This window comes from Trematomus bernacchii, unplaced genomic scaffold (assembly GCF_902827165.1).
Source record: "Trematomus bernacchii unplaced genomic scaffold, fTreBer1.1, whole genome shotgun sequence".
NCBI lineage: Eukaryota > Metazoa > Chordata > Actinopteri > Perciformes > Nototheniidae > Trematomus > Trematomus bernacchii.
Window position 1 is genome coordinate 14,874,267 of NW_022987720.1, and position 21,263 is coordinate 14,895,529.

Below are 21,263 nucleotides of genomic sequence, written 5' to 3' on the forward strand. Positions count from 1 at the left end.
TTAAATACGCTCTTTATATTTAAATGTGGATGTGTAAAAAATTCAAGTCTTTTTTTTATGCAATCTGAAACCCATCAAGCTAATGTATTTAACTGCTCCCTTGGAAAAAGCTTAGAAAGTAATAACGTCATGAGGGATTTGCCACTACATATTTTAGTTACCCGAACACTACCTAAATCAGTTTTAGGACATTTCAAGTGCTGTTTGAACTTATTAGGTATTATTTTATAGGTTATAATGGCTGTGAAATCCAAAAGTCTAAACTCAGATTGGATCACATGACAGTATCATATTGAGCCGATGGTAATCTTCCTCTGACCTGCCACTTCTCCCCAGGTGGAATAGCTGCAAGCAGAACAAGCAGGCAGCTAATAACCGTGCAGCTACCAACAACCAGATGGTGACTCCGGAGGGAGAGAAGCTGCACAGCGACAGCGGCATCTCAGTGGACAGCCAGAGTCTGCAGGAGCAGCAGCAGCAGCAGCTCCAGGCCCAGGCTGAGGTCCAGGCCCAGCCTTCACACTCAGGCACACAGGAACAAATAGGTAAGACTGGAACAAACTCGTGTTTTAGTGTTTAGTTTAGTGATTAACAGCAGTACGTCATTATTTTCACGATGCGAAAAATACATTATAAGGCTGGACGAAAATCCAATATAACATAGGTAGTGTATCAGGTTTAGTGGTTGTACTAAATGTATTTTTTAGGCATTTCTTTTGGAGTTTTGTCAAGTCAAGTGAATTCAAGCACACATTTGACTCATGGTCTTACATTTTTTTTTAAATATAAAGCACCGCCTGTTCCTAGACCCTCGACTCAGATAAGAAACACTAAATCGTTCTGGTTCCACTTGCCATTATGTGATAAACAGTCGAGTTCCACTTTATTAAGAACAGGCGCAGTCTAATGCAATCCTATTAAATGATATGTTTTAGCATTGGGGACAACATTTAACTAAAGACATATGTTATGGAAGGGCAGGTGAATTTCATTGTATTTGTTTGTACATGGCTACATACATTGATATTGAGTATATATTGATGTAAGGAAAACATCAAATCAACAAAGTGTTTTAGATTTAGCTATTATTGGCAAATCAGATCCTGGCGTTATCCCACGACTTCACCACAGAAACTCTAAGCTAACATAAGACACTTCTCCAAGTGTGAATACATTCCTTCTACATACATTGATATTCTAGCTGTCATTATTGATTACATCAAGATCCTCTGCTGAGACTTTCTGTGAAGTTGTTCTCTGGCTGCGTGCAAGCCTTCTCCTCAGAACAAAAGACATTTCTGGGGATTGGGATCAAAACCAATATAACACGTATGAGCAGGACTAACACCTCGCTGCCCAGAGCAGACAAATCTAACACACATGATGTATTAGAGTGCAGGAATGTGTAGATTATAATTAAAGCACTAGTAGTAACATGAATATAAGGCGGGTACTGTACATGAGTTTGGCTGTATGCCTCTTCATCACAGATGTTAAGGAATCAAATCAATCTGAGGGAGAAGAAGCCAGCACTGACATACAGTACGTTACCATCTTAGCTTACAGCGCATTCAAACATTGTAATGTATAAGGAAAGTACGTAACCGCATATGTTTGATCTATATTTGCCGTTACAACTCGTCTGTATCTATATTAGTCCCTCTTTGACTCATGAAGTATTTTGGGTGTACAGTATGTCTGAGGGGTAAACTTTATCACGTAGTCTTGCGAGCCAGACACAATCTGAAAGGTTGTGTGAGACTAGCTGAGTGATCATGTCTGGCTTGGGAGGATAGAAACAACTTTATACACTTCACTGATCTATGATAAAGCAATTGACCATGAGCCTAGTTTACTTCTCTCAGCGCATTGAGAGACAGAAACAGTATTTAGTAGACCTTCTTACAGTCAGCATGTATTTTACACACTTTACAATCTCTTCCTAATATATCTTAATTTGCATTTGAACATACAATTATTTAACAATATATATTTGATATCTTGGAGAATCAAGGAAGTGCTGCAGGAATAAGATGTGACCTCAAAGCAAGCTACCTTCCTTCTAAACTCAAATAGTTTATAGAGATGAAACCATTGCTTATACCCGGTTTATACACAAACACGAGAGGCATTAACCTGAAGACGATATCTCCAGTTTAGCCATGATCTTGTTATTCATTCAGTCATTCATCTTTCCAGAATTTCTCTAAGGATCTCACACGTTTCTTTCAGAGTCTTATTGTAATTTATAGTAAAGCCTAAAAATTAGTTATACGGGGATAATAACATGCCAACAAGACAAACTGATAAATCCTCCCTTGAACAATTCTCATCACTGGGAACCCATTACATTCTAATGAGGCTTGGGAAAAGCTTATTTTGTTTTGTTTTGTTTGAGTCCCTCTTTCCATTCTTCAACTTCGCAAATGCAAAGCTGGCTGCATGTAAAAGAAAAGAAGGAATTTCTTTTGGAGGAAGTGCTTTGGATTGGTTCATTGAGAAGATGACTGCCCCGTTAACCCTATCGCCTCTCCAACTGATCGGCTCATTAGCAGGTGTTACGAGACGGGATACAGGCTGCATTTCAAAATCTGATCCAGCGCCAGTGTTTAGCACGTTCTAATTGGCATTAGCAGAGTCTACGGGTGCGGAAGCCATTAAAAAGGCAGCAAATGCTCTAGTGCTGGGAGTCGCTGGTTCTTCTAAAACTGACTGGTTCTGTTCAAATACGTGAGAGGGTGAGAATATGCACGACAAATCCACGATAATCGCAGGGGGTTTCCTGATGCCAATGAACCATATTTTACTGCCGTCTAAAAATAATGGGAACACCTCCAGCCGAAACAAGTCATATAAGCCCTTAAAAGGAGAAATGGAGCGATGAAAATGTCCGTGTTTTGACTGACAACATTTAGAGAGGGTATTCCCCTCACTGAGTCATGAGAGCTCCTACTTGAAGCGTGGTCAGCCTCATTTCTGTCTGCTCATCTCCATTAAAAAGAACCATCTATCTATGCAGCACCCCTCCCGGCCCCCCCTTCACTACCTCTTTTGCTGCCTGCTTCCCCCTCTGAATTGTGCATATTGAATGTGTTTTAAATTTAAACAAGACTCTAAGCCCTCACTCACATCGCCCATCCCTGTCCTGTATTTGACCTCACAGTCTACACAAAATGGATTCAAGGCAAATGTCAATAAAAAAAACACATTTGGAGTAAGGTTGCTGTTGAAAATCCTGATTTTGACCTATAAAAGGGTAGAGCTTTGGGTGCAAGCTTTAAACTGACTGGAAATTGTGATTACCACGACCATTATTAACCAGAATAAAGAGTACAATCCCAACAAGGAAATACGGATAAAACGTGCAAACAGAAACCCTGGGGGGAGGGGCTTAATCATAGCATTGCAATCAACGGCTCGATAGCGGCTGCAGTTCGAGTTGCATTTTGAAGTCGTGGACAAGAGCCTGAGGGACCTGAACAGTACATTCTGTGGGTAACATTATCCAGCCGCAGCACTAATAATGTAGCTGAGTCATGTACTGAATTACTATGCAATATCAGTAATAAAGGATGGATGACTCATCATTTCTCCCACGTAAGGACATTTCTTCTTGATGTGGAAGTATACTAATAATTGTTGGGTCACAACAACATTAGACGTAGGCAATATTTCTGTTTTCAAAGATGATTTACAGGTGATACATTTAAATCGTTTTTTTCTAGATTTGTGCAACACTGTTGGAGGCAATGCGTTGGACAAATAGACAGAAAACCACAATCAAATTAGATTTTCAAATCTGTTTTCAAAACACAAGGTTCAGCCAAGCAAATGTTTAAAATAAATGTGTTTTTTTAAATCATCTCCCCCCATAATACGTAATAATAAGTTAAAGTAAATGCAATTTGAATGAGCTAAGCAATGTGGTGGTCTTTTAGTTTTTGTACCCAAGGACCTATTTACTTACAATGTGTTCATGGACTTTAAATGGAAAAACAATCAAATTAGTTGCACAATGAACCTCTGTCCTTAGAGAACAATAGGTCAAATAACAAAACAATATATTCGCAAATTAGTAAAGTAATCCCAATGTCTGTTAAGTTGTCCCCAGGAGTTCTTGTGGTTACCATAAAAATAAAAAATAAATCTAAAATGTAATTCCAATCAGCACATTTATAAAGCTTTTATCGTGGCTTTGTGTCCAATCAGGATTCCCTGAACGTGCTGATTAAACAAAGAAGAAGAAGAAAAACAAGTCTGTAACAAAGCGCTGCTGCGAGTTCACATTTCAGAACATATTGAGCTGGTTCAGTGAAAGACAGCTTGTATTGATTTTTGGAATGAGGTTCGACTGAAAACATTGGACAGCCATGTGGCCATTATTATCACCAATATCTCTAAAAAACGAAGTACAATGCCAGTTCAGAAACATTTGCATTGAGGTAGAATTACAGGTGCTACAGTAGCAACAGTTTATATTACTGAATGTGTGTGTGTTACAGATGGCTGTGCACTGGCCAGGATCAGTGTCCCGCTGCTCTGTCAATGACTATGAGTGTCCGTTTGAACAGAAAGGTGCAAAGAGAAGTGCTATGGACTGTTTCCGTCACTGGACAGAATCAATGTTGTAAGACACAGTGAGGAGAGCAGCACGTAGCAATCCATGTTGTTTTAAGACCAGACAATGTGTGAAAAAGATGGGAAAGGGAACGGAAACAGAGGGAGAGTATGACGTTATAAGCAGACAAAAGAATCCCCCTCTTCTAAGGCTTTAAAATAAACCCTCTTGTACTACACTCCCCTGGCACAAGGACGCATTGATAAAGATGAGAAAACACCCACCGAACTCGGGGGTCCTCTCAGAAACGCCTCTGCATTCCCGAGGCGTTTCCATGGCTTCCCTCAATTGACAACAGGTTAAGAGGTTTGTGGGAAAAGAGGGCATTGGTCTCCCTTCCTCATCCGGCTAATGACTCCAGTTGAACAGGTTCAGATGAGTGAGTGACACCACAGGGCCCCCTGCAGGGAAAAGTGTGATTATCAGGGGGTTTAAGAGTTCTCCATGCAGAAGGACTTACAGTATCTCAGTGGATAGGTAGTTATCATTGTGGCCAGGGAATCAACCCTAATCAAGGTCTCCTTAATCAAAGTATTTCTCAGCCGCAGAGTGGGAAACACAAGAAGGCTGTTTTTTTTACATTGGAGTGGTAATCACTTGAAGCCTTGGCAGGGGAAGGGTTGGGGGATCCTGGGCACGACCTGCCGTGTGCACTCAGTGTTCCTTTGGTAACTGGAGGGACTGTCGTGACAAGGCATGTGAAAGTGTGTAGATGTATCTCAAAGTCACATCTGCGGGTCCTACCCACCTAAACTATGGCATTTTGAGGCTGATGTATCTGCAGATTATGCTCCTCCTATCCGGCAGTGCCTGGTCGCAACCCTGTGCATAATGCATCCTCTACTGCTGCATGTTTTATGCAAGTATGTTATCTCAAGGGGTTTCAAAAATAAACCACGCTCGACTACACCACACCACAGACTCTATGGGTTGTAGCTGCTGCTGTAGAGGGCTAGTCACACTTTTGGTGATTGGCTTTTTTTTTTAAATCTTGGATTGAATGCAGATATTGTTTGACTGGAGTAGTTTGGATCCTACTTGGTACTGGGTTATTCCCCCTAACGACTGCTAATTTAAATATCACCACAAATGTCCTGTGTCCGCACCAAGAGCCTGACATTTTTCTTTTAACATTCTCTCCACAGTTGTGAGGGTGGACGGCGGCGCGCAGCTTGACACACCTCCACCTGGAGTCTGAGGAAGAGGAGGACGAAGCCAGGGAGAAGAGAGTGGGGGACTTGAACTTTGGACCAAACGGAAAGCAGCAGGGGCCACATGGGAATATAAAACTGGCTCTGATTCATATGTGAAGTGGCCACAGAGTAAAGACTCGACTTGAATGGATCTCCTAGCACCTATGGGCGACTGTCGGACTCTTCATCCCTACATATAGAGTCCAACTCTACCAATCAGTGTGTGCCTGGACACAACCTGCACGGCAATATCAACCACTATCTAAACAACGTCACTGCAGATACATAATCATAGATATATGCCAGTGCATCTTCTATTATCTGACTATTCCCGTATCTAATATTGACATAATTCTCACTAACTGCCAATGTAGTCTCCTCAGCCCCTTCTTAAGCTTGACATTTTCCCCTAATTCCACAATCACTAGCCATGAAACATACTGTATGTGCCTGAAAAGTAAATAGGCTGAAAGGTTTACCATTATCTCCTCTTTCTTTTTTCTTGTGCATCAAAGAGGCCTTCTTCCTCAGTGAGCGGCCTTTTTCCTCTCACATCTTCCTCTGTGGCGTCCCAGTCTCAGATAATCCAGTCTCTCAATAGGATTCACTCTATTAAACACCCGCCATCATCTGCGATACACGAAGCAGCAGGGGGAAGGAAACGGGGGATGTGAGTCACTCAATACTTCTTTTGAAGTTCCTTGTCCTTGTGTCATTTAACCACAGACATCTTTCATGGCATGTTGTCTTAGAATTGCATCATTGTTTGAGACCGTCTGCACCGACTGATGTAGGTGAATCATATTTGGGAAGAAAGGCCATCTGCTCAGTAATCAACTATTTTTCCTCTGCGAGCTTCTTCCTGTCCTTGAAATAGACCACTTCAGAGTGACACAGGGATTGTGTTTCATTCATTTCATGCTCATAATGTAACACGCCCCGATGTTTGTGGTATATTTCTTTTGATTCTGTGGCTTGAGTTACACGGCTGATTCAGCAGGGTGCCTCCGTGCTCCTCCATGGAGCCTGACAACTTTAAAGAAACATCTCCTCACTGCGATGATGTCTGCTGTCATCACTGACCCAGAGTAAAGAGCGAATTATTAAACAGATGCTTAAATGAAATTGGGACTTGAATGTGCAAGAAGGAATCCCATCTGTCATTCTTCACGCCTACTGAGTCAAATTGGGACACCCCTCAGAGGCAAACTCAGTTCACTATCCTCTTAGCTCACTTAAACCACTGACGTCCACACACTCACTTTTACAGTCTTGTGTACAGCTCTGTCTGCGTGATAGAGCCTGATAAACAGTGTTAGGTGCTAATGCATCTGCAGCGATCGTGCTCACATCAACACAGGGCCTATTAGAGAGACGTCCTGACAGGCAGGTAGTAATTACCTCAGGGTTTCAGCTTCATTTACCCTCGGCTTGGCTCGGCCACTTCCCATTGGGATTAACGCTGGGGACAGCAGAGGGGCAACACGGCCCTCTTTGAAGCTTCAACATGACATTACAGATCCCTTATCCAAGTCCGAGGCCGCTGACATTTACTTTATCACCATGGGGATATAAAAGCACTTAGCTGCGCGGCAGGGTGGCACCTTTTATCAAACAGGAACACTTTTATCCTGCCTTCCTCTTGCTGCTTGCAGTAACTGTAAAAGCAGTCACCATAGATATAATGTAAAGGAAGTATACTGTAGCTCAGTTTGACTGCACTGCTTTCATTCCTACAGGGGAAAATACTTTCTCAGGGTCCCTCCTGTTGTGGTGTGACTAAATATGATCAAAAGATCTCTAGATGATTCCTATACCTAACTTGTAGATGTAAAGCAGCTGTTGTGTTGAAAAACATGGAGTAAGACACGGGGTGATACAGTATACTAATGATTCAAATGATTAAAACACGGATACATTTAAAGAAGGTAGTTTATTCCCTGTCTTTCTCAAATTTGGATAAGACAAATACCTGAAAGTTATCAATCTCCTCATGAAAACTCATGAAACTCTAAATACCAGAATACGTGTAAGATCTATTTCTTTAAAGGAGAAATAAGATGTGTTTACTTGTCAGCAAAGCATGTAGAGTTTAGTGAGCAATAGATATGAAAGAAATGTGAGGAAAACAGAGAAAGTGAGTCATTACATCCGGTATGGCGCTCCATGGATCAGTCACATGGTCAAGGTCATCTCAAATGAAGTTTATGATCTCTTCACTTGTGATTCATCTTGTACCACTGGAGCATTCTGAATGGAGACACATAAGACTGTTCTTTGCTCACAGCTCCTGAGTTTACGTGGGCACGCGTTGTGGACGTGTGACCACACACATCCAGAGCGACAGTGTATGATTCACTCCTCGACTGAGTGAGTCGGCGTGATTCATCCCGGTCCTCGCTGTGGCAGTGACATTAAAGCAGACGCTGTTACAGTATGAGTGTTGATTTAAAAAAAGAGACTCCTCGACTCCGTCTCCCCCCGAGACACAATCGACCCTCGAGCAGCGCACTCATCCACCCTGAACCAACATATTCTCTTTCTCCTGCAGCTTGTGAAGTGAGACACACAATGTAAGAATGTAAACCCTGAATATAAACAGAAATATGCAAGACACATTCAAAAATAAGGTTTAAGTTTGCCCTTGATCTGTAGTTGTACATTTGTTTTCCGTTTTATTTTTTTATTATAAATAGTATTACACTTTTTGGAGTCAGTATTTTTTTAACAGTTATTTTGTAGCACTTATTAGATGTAATATGAATGCACTCAAAGAGTGTACCACAGTTCAAGTGCCTGTGTACAGTGTCAGGTGTCTTTAAGTTTGGAAGTTTTATTTGCATATTCTTTTGTTTGTATTTCTTCGATATTTTTAGAGCTTATGGCGGTTTTTAGTAAAAAGAAATCAGTGGAACTTTGGAGACTCAAGCAAACTGTATAAACCTGGCACCAATAGAGAGAGACTTACAGTACACTATAGGTTGCCAATGAAGACATACTGTATTTTAACATGCTATACTGTAGATACTGGCAACTAATAGGGTCATGTAGCATTACAAAAACCTATACATGTCACCTGAGACTTGCTCTAAAACTCACGTATGCTATTAGTCAATAGAAATCAGCTCTACTGTGCAAGGTTTTTGCATGTACAGTACGTTTCATCATGTACCTCCATTTCAGAGGCAGAGACATGTAATGTGCCGTAACATGAATCCTGTGGAGAGGTTCACTGTGACTATGTGATATTGTTACAAACTTTATACAGATAGATCAGGACCTGCTCCCAAAAAAGCTGAATGTCACATGTACTTACCTACTAATGTAAAATGCATTGTGTAAATGTGAATTTTTAGAGTTGATACAAGATACAAAAATACACTATAAAATGTAAAAAACAGAAAATGTGTGCAAATGAAGTGACCATCTATAATACATTAAACAGAGATGTCATTGCATAATGTGTCAAGTGTGTCTTTGGAGCTGATCTTAGACTAGCAATGTTAAAATTCAAGGTAATACTTCCCAAAATGATAACTTGCATATTAGTCACCGACCAAGTGTTATCTTGAAGAAAGCCATCATATTAAAAGTCCCGAATTCCAAACTCTCACAAATCATTCAGAATGACCCATAAAACAAGTCTCATGTGTGCTCACAACTTCCCAAGATCATGTATTTTTACTTTTCAAAACTATTCAAAATGGTATCCAATTACTTATTATTGTTAAACATTCACACTTGTACATGTGCACTACTCGCCATGTGAGTACTTATGCTGAAGTGTAGTTAGGTTTTGGCAAAGCTGCATTGTATGTTGGGTAAATATGAAACTACAGCCAACAGCAGGTTTAAGATTAGCATAAAAAACATAAACGGGGGGAAACAGCTAGCCAAGCGTACGTGCAACACTAAAATGAACAAATGAACAGATACCATCTCGTATTTAAGTAAAAAAATAACAAAGAGTAAAAACAACATTTTGAGTGGTTTCACACTAAATTCGATATTTTTTAGACTGGTTTTGTTTCCTTTGGAGAGACGAAGGTCAGTCATTTCCCAGATGTCCATTCTTAATGCTAAACTGCCTGCTGGAGTAAGTTTCCTATATACTGTACAAAAATGAGAGTGGTATTATTACTTAAAGCATTTAAGCCTTTTCCCCAAAACTCTTCCTTCATTGAATAATGTTGTAAGATACATAAAGACATCTTTAAATGGGCAAAGAAACCTCAGTGAGCTATTACTGGGAAAGAAAAACATCTGAATGTGTTCAAAAATGTTCCCACGATTGACTGTACAGACCTTAAATCTTTCAAGGACTGTCCACAATAAGTTACCCACAGACTTCATGTTACAGTAGGCTCAAAAAATGCCCTTTTAGTTTTTTACGCCCATTTTCACAAAACACCCAACAGCATTTGTGAAAATTACCTTAAGCACATGAAAATAAAAGGCTGTAACCAGAAAGTATGGCGCGGCAGCCAGACCGCAGTAAAAAGCAAGACCACATGTGTGTGTCCATTGGACCCAGAGTGTGGTTTCCTGCAGTCTTATCACCACTTAAACATTCTGGGGAGCAGCGGGGTCTAACTTCCTGCTACGTGTCAGAGATGAATCTTCAGCGATACAATGCTCCACAGAAACAGAAGGGACATACGAAGAGGGAAGACACCAGCTACAGCACTACATTACATTACATTGCATTTAGCTGACGCTTTTATCCAAAGCAACTTACAATAAGTACATTCGACCAGGAAGATACAAACTTGAAGAAAACAGAACAAGTACATCAGGTTTCATGGAGCCAAAACATTTCAAGTGCTACTCAACTGGCTTTAGATAAGCCAGTCCTTTGTTAGTATATAAGTGCACTAATGTATGTAGTTGCTGCAGTTTTGGGGGAAAACATTTCAGTTTCAACAACAGCATTTCCCATTCACTTCAGTGATTTCAAAGACAAGTGTATCTGGAAAATCTAAACAAAATCAGGAGTGTTCAAGCTTTCTGTTCAGTTTCTCTTTGACTGGTTTCAATATGAGGACCATAATGCAGCAAACCGCTGAGATGGAGGTGACAGATAGACTGCAGAATTTTCATTCGATCAGCAGGGAGCACTTATATGGAGACACTAATCAAACTGCGTTTTTCACTATGTCAAGATTAATCAAGACTGCAAGTCAGCTGAAATGACAGAAGAAAAAAAAGAAGTCTTAAAAAGATAAAAGGAAACAGACATGCCCATTGTAGGAAAGCAAAGACACATTTAAATATGCTCAGGCGATAAAACTCAAACACGACACGACTCACAAAGAAACGACACGACTCACAAAGAAACGACACGACTCACAAAGAAACGACACCTTCAGCTTTAAAATATGTCAGTCGTGTTGTTGTAGCACACCTTTGTTAATAGATGGTTTTAATAGCAACCAAATGCAATCGCTTTGCTGGATTTAGCGAAGACACTAGCAGAGTTGAAGTAACTTGTGTTTTACCAAGAGGGTTAACAGCCTGCATCAGCACCTGCACTGACATGTACACAATGCAACTATGTGTCTGATGTTTTACAGCACAAAAAAGTGCTTTTCAATGTCAAATACAAAAGTTCAAATGTTGACATTTTTTGCTGGTCACTTTATAGAAAATTACAGCTGTATGCAACTCAAAGCACAAAAAGAGACCGTCCTCTCCATAAAAACAACATCAAAAGTCAATGTTCAAAAGCCTGCAATTTACATATTTATCTGATAAAGCTTTTTCCTGTTGTGCAAAGAGGATGTTGTATAATCACACTGTGTAACCTCTTCCTGGTGGATAGCATCTTGCCTTAAATGAAAATATGTTAAGTATTCACCAAGAGCGATTACATTGGACTCTATGCCGTATTTGCCACTTAAAACCAGATTTTTGCTGAATTGTCAGATGCATGGGCTAGTTTCTAAAATACTGTAGCTGAAGGGATAACAGGAAGGAGGGAGACATAGTTATGTCCCCTGAGACAGGACGCACCAGGATTTATGGAAAATGTGGCTCTCATTTTTTAAACATAAAACACTACATATCTCATCTTAAACTCCAAGCACAATCAGAGCAGGAGGGAGTGAAAACACGATGCAGAAACACGTACACACATCTGTTCTGAGCTCAGTCAGTCGATCCACATCTGCACACAATGTGAGCTGGTGGATATTTTTGGAAAATGGGGTCTTTCCTCACCGTGGAAAAAGATTTGAATCTGTCTTTCAATGTGCTCCTTATTGTGATGTCGAAACACCTGACAAATAAATATACAAGACACCAAGGAATAAAACACACACACAACAAAGTGGAAACATGGGGCCATACTAAGATCTCTTTTTTGATGTAGCATTTCCGTTTTATCAGTGTTTTCAAACAGGTCTCTACAGGGAGAGCTGGCTGCAGGCCTGGATACCAGCTCCAGAACATGGGACACATGAGGAAACCATCCGGCACAGCAGCAAATCAACCAGTCCCACCCTGGCCTCTCCTATCTGCCTGCATCCCACGTAGTAGGAAAGGGACCACCATGTCACAACTACGTTAGTTTTATGTTAAAAGACATAGAAACAAGAGTCCAAAAAGATACAACTGGAGCTGTGGAATGAGACTTGAGAGTGATGGTGGCCAGCTGTGGGAGCCCCATCCTGTAACACCTCACTCTGGTGAATAACCAAGTTAAACACACCCTACCACAAACCCTCATCAGTCAGACTTGTTCTAATTTATCACGTTGCACTTGTTGCTGTGGGACCTCTAAGGCATGTCAGCTGGAAATAGAGTTAAAGAGAAGAGAGAGTGTTTTGTCTTTGTCTAGAAATATGACCCTCAAGGTACTACACAGTTCCACATATATCTCATGCTCCGTACAAATCCATGAATCAAATCCATATGTATACAGACCACTAGGAAAGGTAAACATAAAATCAGGTTCACTGTATAAAGTGTGGCTACTTTAATGACAGGTATTCAACCAGATAAATTACTTCTTAAATAAACATCTTTCTTCCACAGTTAAATTATTCTTTTTTTGTTTAGGAGACAGTAAAAAGTCTTGTATGCTTCTGTTCAGCAACTCAAAGGATTGTCATGCATAGATCGGCATCGCTTATTTCCTGCTCTGCTATAAAGCAACAGTGTGGACAACGTAGTTGACTAATGAAACGTTAGAGTGAGACTCAGTGGGATTCAGTTTGCCCACATCCATTACATGACTGTCGCCTCGTATCAGGATAGAGATGAATAATCTCAGTTCAACAGAGAGAAAGCTAAAAATGGGACTATAGTGTAACCCACATTGGAAAGAAAGGCAGTGCAGATATGTGAAAAATAGAAAAAAAGTTACTAATATAGACTATCAACCACTCGTTACATGTCGGTCCAAAATATCATTACTTTGTCATTTAATCCCATTAGAGATTTGTGTGAATTTTTGTAATTAGAACATTATTTTTTGTGATGTAATTAAGACATTTGACCACAACATTCAAATCAGTTCATCCGTCCTTAAGTTCAAGAGGACGTTTGTGCCAGTCTAAAGAAATTAAACGGATATGTTGAGGACAAAAAACAATAGTACTGCACATAAATGCGGACAGTGTAGCTGAGGAGGTAGCTCTTTATGAAGTATATTGCATTCTCCTTGCACATGACACAGAAACAGGGGCGGGCTGGCCATCGGGACGTTCGGGACGAATCCCGGTACTGAAGTGGACCGATCGGACGATGTGGGCCGGTTGGATAAGTCACTAGCACCCCCCCCCCCCCCGTTGACAATTTACTAGCGGTGATTACTTGCGGTACCGAGGTGGGCCGGTCGAGAGTCCCGGGCTGATTTGTAGTCCCAGTCCGCCGCTGCACAGAAACCCACATTTTCTTGACGTGTAGCGCTTTGCACGGCTAAGGTGTGTGAAGTTGAGAATGAGGAGCACATCATAAAATGCTGTCTTTGTACTAAAGTATTTATGCAGGAATAGCAAATACTTCTAAAGGGGGAATACATTCCGCCTCAACCCAGTTGATACTGACACATTTGGCTATCCATCCTTGTCTTTCCCTCATGTGTATCTACTTACAACACATGGACACGGACAACTGGAAGAGTAAGAGAGCGAACCAAGGAATCTTTTCAATAACTTACATTTGGAAATAGTAACCCAACGTGAATAAACTTGTGGTCTTTGCTACAAACAGGCAGAACTCAGCAGCTTTCAGTCATGTCAGTAAACCTTGTTTACTGTTCCTTTGACTTGCTTTGCTGGAATTCTTAATTCTGGATTCACTTAGTAAGTATTGGGTTTATATACTTATCCTTTTGTTTGATTACAATCATTTTTGCTAATTATATAAACTGCAATGTTTTCCTTTTAGACAGGGGTTTAGGGGTCAGGGTGGGGAACCTCTGCTGTGGTGAGCTTGTATTGAGTCATTGTATATAACTGAGAAAATCCAAATAAACTGCGCTTGACTTCATACACCCAACTGATGATGCAACAAACCTATAACTGTGTCTTTGTTACGGAGTAGTGGAGTAGTATGGAGAAGTATTCACACAAACCACAATAACAGTGTTACACTATATGTTTATCTGTGACACTCATGGGTGGGAAAATTAAACATTAAACCACTACTACTATTAAGAGCTGCAAATAAAGTTTGTTTTTTCCTTGCAGCTTTTCTCAATGTTGAGACCAGTTTTAATAGAAAGCAGACAGAACACACACACACTGTGTTATGTTTGTGATACACACCTTCTCTGTTTTGATTACAAGACAGGGCAGGATTTCTCCTCTCTAATCATATTGGCTTGTCCTCCTGATTGGAGTTTGTATACAACAAACAGATAAACAGCTCGCACACCCTTACATGCAAACATACAGTTTGTAAGCACTTGCAGAGACAAATTAAGCCTTTCCCCTTCATACTGACAGCCGGATCCACCACAAAACCTACCTCAGGCTATTGAGGCTGATCACAGGCATCACACCAGTTGGATGATATACAGAAAAACAGGGCAAGGTAAAGTGATCTTACACTGGTCTGAGCTTCACTGTGCATTGTTGATATCACTTACATGTCTAACAGCGAAAGCAGTCTAACTTCTACTTACAGAACTCCTCTTAGCAAAACATTCACTGACTGAGGGACAAACAGAATGCGACTTTCAAGCGGAAACGTTACAATCAGGTTTTCCTCATTACTCTGCCATTCTCACCTTGCAATGGACTCTATTTATCTGTCAACAACAATACAGATTTTTCTCTTGCATTTTGCCTCCGCTGCTGCTGTTACAGCTGCAGTGCCCAGAGGCTTTTAGATCTATGCAACATGAATACTAAATGTCCACATGCATACATAGATAGATAGGTGGGATCCCCTGTGTGTTTCCCCAGTAGGTGGGTGAAGAAGATATGTGGGCTAGTCTGCAACTAGCGCGTTTCTGATAAATAAATAGTATTTAATATGCAGGAGTGCATGATAAGAGGGAGAGAGGAGGGGTTGCTTTTGGAGATAAAAAAGATAAACGGCAGCTGGCGAGGAGTAGTGTTGCTATGGAGCGTTTCTCCACGGACCGGAGATACTGGGTACCCACGGCACGTCCTGATGCATCTGCTCTGAGCTGCCTGGGTGACAGTAAGCAGGCAGCACGCTCTGCTCCACAGCACACCTCAGGCCGGCAAATGGACCTGGAAATCAGTTTCAAATCATAAAGCATTATCTCCTGCATGTGTTAGGACAGAGACTATTACACTGAGACAATAAAGTACAGCTGCTTCGCTGTGGAAGGAAGCCCCGCTCCCCGAACAAACACTATATGGGAGATGTCAGCATCTATAAAGGCAGAGAATAGAAGAAGGCCTACAGTACAGCAACTTGCCTCCCTCTACAAATGTTTAATACCTGAAACCGCCAAGTGAAATACAAATATAGCTATACATTTCAAAATGACAAAACTAACTATGAACCTTTGCCAGCTGCCAGATTTGGTGCCATCCCAACATTTGATACCTATCGTGCAAATCTGACTTCAATTACCCACCCAACTATAGCAGGCTAAATGCCAATGTCAAGGTATTGACATGGCTGTGATGTGCAGAATGTTGACATGGAAATATAATGATACAGAACTGAGAAACTACTGCGGCTTTGTTGGAAAACATGGAATACAATTCAACCCTAATATATAGTAAGATTGACAAACACTGTACATTTCATTTACAATATTGTGCATACAGTTTATTGATTCATATAAAACCACTTAAGTAGGGTGAAGTGATTCAGAGTTCTAGTTACTTCTTACCATCTCATAGGTCATGTATGAGAGCTCATTACCTGTCATTAGTTGACTTCCAGGAAAAGCAGAAATCCCAGACATGCACTTCAGCTGACCATCCAGAGGATATCTGACAGGTCTAATGGATAATTACCTCTCTCGTAGAAAACCACACAGCGACCACAGTGGCTTTAATTGTTCGGAAAAGCTATGCTGAAACAATGCTGGATTTCACAGCACATCAACATATTGCCATAAAAAAAGCTTTATTTTCCCACTAGAATCCTCTGCTGACCGACCTCTATTTGCTGACTCTTCTTAACGAGGGATAAAGTGGTAATTCAAACAAAGAGAGACTTCAGGATCCATTACAGGGAGAAAGTAGACGATACAAAGTTCAGATAAAAACTGTTTTAAGAATTGGTGGAAACATCTCCATACGTCACCCAGTGTCTCTGCAGGAAACGAGAGGTTTCACTAAGAAGACACCTCCGTACTGTAAATGAACTCCAGAACACCGGTGTGAACACAGTCATCAATCAGAGCTCTGCAGCTTCATCAACAATATGAGGATGTGGGTGTGTCCGACCACAACTCGGCATTTGACAGCATTATAACCCATTACTTGGCCAAAAGAGTTAAGTGTCTTTGTCTGGTCGCCACATGCTGCGTGGCCGAGGGTCGAGGTTTTGAGAGATCTGGTAACAATAAGCTGTAAAGTAATGAATGGTTCAAGGTATCGAGTAAAAAGGACAATGCCGAGCGTGAGCACAGCAGTCTGAGAAGTTGACACAAAGTGTGTCATGTTAACTCCCAGATGAGGTCATCAATCAGCGGCACAGTGCGAGTGTCTGACAGCAACTAATTTAGGGGGAGGGATGACAGGAGAGTCTGAAAGAGAATATGACTGCGCTGCAAGTCAAGCTACGCAGAAGGCATAAGAGAGAACATTTCTCAAATCCTTTTCTTGTATTTTCTTTCCCCATCTGTGCCCTTTCCTCTTGCCTCTCACAGAATCACACTGAAGCTTTTCCTTTTGAGGGCTTATCAACACATCTGTCCAGAGAAGTTAGTATTCCCATCCATTTTTTATGCCATGTTTTCTTAAAGTGTCACTGGATCCCAAAACAGCTCTGCTGGTTTCCCTTCAGGCCTCTCGGAGTAAAAAAAACAGGGTGTGAATCTAAAGACCCCCTTCTGACCAACGCCTTACATTAACCTGCTGAGACTCCCCGGTCTGATCAGAAAAAGCTTGTGTTATTACAGCATGGGAACTAACAAAGAATAAGACATGGTGCAATGGATTTCACTGTAGCATGCTGCCTTTGCATGAACAGGTTGATCTATAAATGGAGTCAAACATCTGTTGAGTCATGATTTCCTGTTAAAGCCGGCCACTCTTTATTGTATGTGCTCTATTAAACACAAAATCGTCATTACAGATACAAAACTAATGGCTTCCAAATGTGTTGACGTCATCACATTTCGTTGTACTTGCCGTTGTAAAATGTGTAGAATTGGAGAACCGATCAATGAGGGTTTATTTTCATTCATAATGCTGTAATCTAATATAATAAGAATATTTTGTAAAGGTCAGTGTTGAGTACATTGGGATTCAACTTTCAGTATAACAATTTATAGAACAAATATAAATGTAAATATAAATTGATAGGCCTAAGCTACCAGTCTTTTTTCCTCAGAAACTTGCCAATTTCAAAAGTAAATTGTACCTGCACTGTAAAACTGGTATTTTGTGTTTGTATTGTGTGATTTGTTGACAATTGTACACAACGTTGACTTGGTGTGTAGGTTCACTGTCTATCAGTAACAAAATCAAGGTTCTTTGGTAGAATATGTTTTTGTTTTGTATTAATTAATCTTGGAAGATAAGAATCTTGATCTTACATGAATTAATGTTTCCCCATCCCTCATAAATATATATTACCTTGCTACTGATATGTCGATGGTAAATGTCAATGGTCAATTAAAATGACTATATATATATATATCCGGTGTTTGTCTATCTGAAAGAAAAACTGAAAATGTGCAAGCTAAGAAACCAAAACCTACGGAGCACTAACTGACGGCCATACAATCATTTTCTACTCAGCTGAGGGATTGGGCAAATGTGCAGATGCAGCTGTGCTTGTCGTTAGTCAGCCCACGTGGATCCACTCACCATTTTTATGGAAGTGCTCCTACTATTGTATTATATTAGACTCCAGCGTTGGTCCCCTCCCTTTCCCCTGGTCTCACACTGCTTTCCTCCAAGCAGCACTCGGCTGAGGCTGAGCAGCTAGAGCAGAGGAACAGACTCAAAGCAGCATCTTGTCTCTGATAATGTCAGGGGGCAGAGCCACCGGACAAACCCTGTGTCTGTAACTAATCAATGGGTGTGCAATATGGAAGCTCTTCCTCTGTAACAGTAAGTATGCTAAAATACCCAGAGGTCCCGTTTACTGCACAACAAAGATACAGTTAAGTTGTGTTTAGAGAGAGCCATTAAAACTGCATTATTGCACTAAGTGCTGTGAGGAGAGTAACTAAATGAGCACTTGTTAGCTTTATAGTACTGGTGGTATTGGCGTACAGTCTGAAACCTACAACAACATAGACTTCACGGGACACAGACGTTTTTTTAAACAAGGTCATCAAGGTTGTTTTGAACCAAGTTTGAGTGATAACATGCTTTGAAAACATTTATATTTAAATTGACTTAATGTACCTTTACACTTTGTGATTTTGGGCTGCAGAGGTAGAAACGTTTTTCTGGCAGAGCTTCTCCTAATTGTAAGGTGCATGGAGACGGGAAACAGTCTTGTCGTTATGGGTTACAACTGAAATGACTTGTCTCTAGTTCAGGAAAACAATGTTATTTTGGAACAGTTTTTTATTTTTACTTTGGGGCTTCTTCATCCATTTTGGGCTTTACCACATGTATCAACAATGGTGAGAAATGTGGCAGACAATGGTGCTGTATTGCATTGAGATCCGCTCTGGGCACTGAACCAGCCCTATGGCAAAAGTATGAGATAGATAGGAAGAAAGATTTGATTTGAATGATTTTACATGCAGAATACAGCAGCGTGTTGGGACCTTCAAACATAAAAGAGGAGGTGATTTTCTCCAACAGTTTAAAAGCAGGACCTTGGTTCATACAGCAAACCATTTAGACATAATTTGTATTCAGTGCAAACTACAATAACATTACTTGCTAAGAGCTGCATAATGCACCACTAATGCACAACATTGTGATAACAGTAATACGTTACCGGCTGGCTTTAAATGTGCCTGTGTAGATATGGGTCGCTTAATGGTGCAGCTACGGCTACTGGACCAGGTTTATCCACTATTCTCATAGAGCCCCTCCCCAACATGAAAAATGAAGTGACTCATTTATGAGTGCATCTGCTGAAAGAAGTGAGTTAATGCATGAGACAGCCGGGGGAAGATCAAAAACAAAGACCTGAGTTCATGTCTGCAGGACAGTCTAGCAGAGTGGATGTGTTCGTCTTAAATTTCACTCCCAAGAAATCACTCAAAGCATCACAACTCAAGGTAGAACGCCGTCTTTATAGTGAGCTTGGCTGTCAATGTAAAAAGGTGCATTAATGGGTTCGGATGAAAGCAGTTATGTCTATATAATGAGCTCAATGATAGCAAAGTTAAGAACGTTAGTAATGCAAACTGCACCTTCAGTTTCATTTCACTCAGCTGTTTTTATTACTGCAGGTCTAAAGTTAGAATGGAGCAGGCATTTGATTTGAAAAAGGAAAAGGTCACTTAGGATTTAGACTAATGAACCTCAACTGTTTAATGCCAAAGTCAGAACTAACAAATATTGAGATACACTGACTAAATATTCCACTGAAATGAATTCTGGGCGCCTCAGACTCACTGAAGCTACTCTTTCCAAAAAACATCAAGGTTTGAAATGAAATGAAATAATCAGCCTCCAGCATGCAGCATGTGTTGCAGGTGCAGACCATATTCTTTGGTTCAAAAGTTTCTGTATCCACTGCTGTCATCAGGGCTGATGTATTCTGCAGCGTTCAGACAGCAGATGCTCTCCTCTGCATGGTGCCTTTGGTATGGGGCAAGCTCATCTTCACCTTCACCGCAATCCACTGATACTTTCCATCCACCCACTCCAATACGTGAGCCAAACATTATCCTGGTCCAGAGAGAACTGTGGAAATGTGGAACTAATTTTAAAATAACAATGGAAATGTGAGGATATTATTATGCTTAAAAGGAACAGAAATGTCCTCTTACAGTAACTGAGATGTTTTGGACCCAGTTTAGTGGAAATTCTGGTTTCTAGTAGGGGAAAACTCTCTTCTACACTTGTTTTTACACCAATTGAAAGGGTTTATATTTATGAGCATCGTTCCACTTACTCTGCCTATAAATGTAAAGGTTAATTCCATAAAAATAACTTGATTCTTCTGAAGCTCCTAGTACAAGTTAGGCAAGCTGAGAGAAAGGTACAACGCCCTAATTCTAATGAAATAGTATCAGATTTGATTAACTACATTAAAAGTTAGATCAGCATTAGGTGGATTCTTGGTTGCAGGGTATTTGAAACAAAGATGTATTTGTTCATTCTTACAGTGGTATAGCAGTTGTATTAAATCAATCATTGTTGCATCCTGAATGTGCATTAATGGGCAATAATGAATTGCGTCAAAGTGCAAATGGAGGTTTTATAGGTTGTGCTGGAAAAAAACCCAGGCCATCTGTAATGAGGAAATAAAAAATACACTTTATCTGCAATGAACTGTGTTATAAAGATCAGATTTCACATGCATGGCGGTATTTTACCCAACCATGGTTACAAGAAAAAAGTTGTGAAAGTAGGCATTGTCGTCAGTAATTGTTTCATTATTGCTCGCACCGTATTTAGCAAAATAAAAACTCCTGACTTATTTCTTCAAAGGTACGCCGCTCTCAACCTTCCTGGATGCAATTTCAAGTAGAATAGTTTCCAAATGGTAAACTTAAAATGTAGTTGAAAACATTTGCAGCGTTGAATTAGCACAAGGTGCAGTCGGAGCTAATGGCTAACCACAGGCCTTTCAACTGGTTTTTCAGGGTAGATTCTTCTTTTACTGCAGATCAGGGAATAGTTTGTGATCCCACAAAGGCTGCACAGAGA

At 40.5% G+C, this 21,263-nt stretch overlaps 1 protein-coding gene and 1 long non-coding RNA gene across 2 annotated transcripts in view; one reads left to right on the forward strand and one right to left on the reverse strand.

Moving 5' to 3' along the window:
- Nucleotides 1-9,267, forward strand: part of ngfra (nerve growth factor receptor a (TNFR superfamily, member 16)) — a 29,630-nt gene extending 20,363 nt beyond the window's left edge. Inside the window, exons 5-6 of the mRNA XM_034143836.1 lie at nt 337-545; nt 5,764-9,267. Of these exons, the coding sequence (XP_033999727.1) occupies nt 337-545; nt 5,764-5,816 (262 nt within the window). The 3' untranslated portion in view covers nt 5,817-9,267. The remainder of the gene's footprint in view (nt 1-336; nt 546-5,763) is intronic.
- Nucleotides 1-21,263, reverse strand: part of LOC117493328 — an 81,646-nt gene that overhangs the window by 8,040 nt on the left and 52,343 nt on the right. The window lies entirely within an intron of this gene.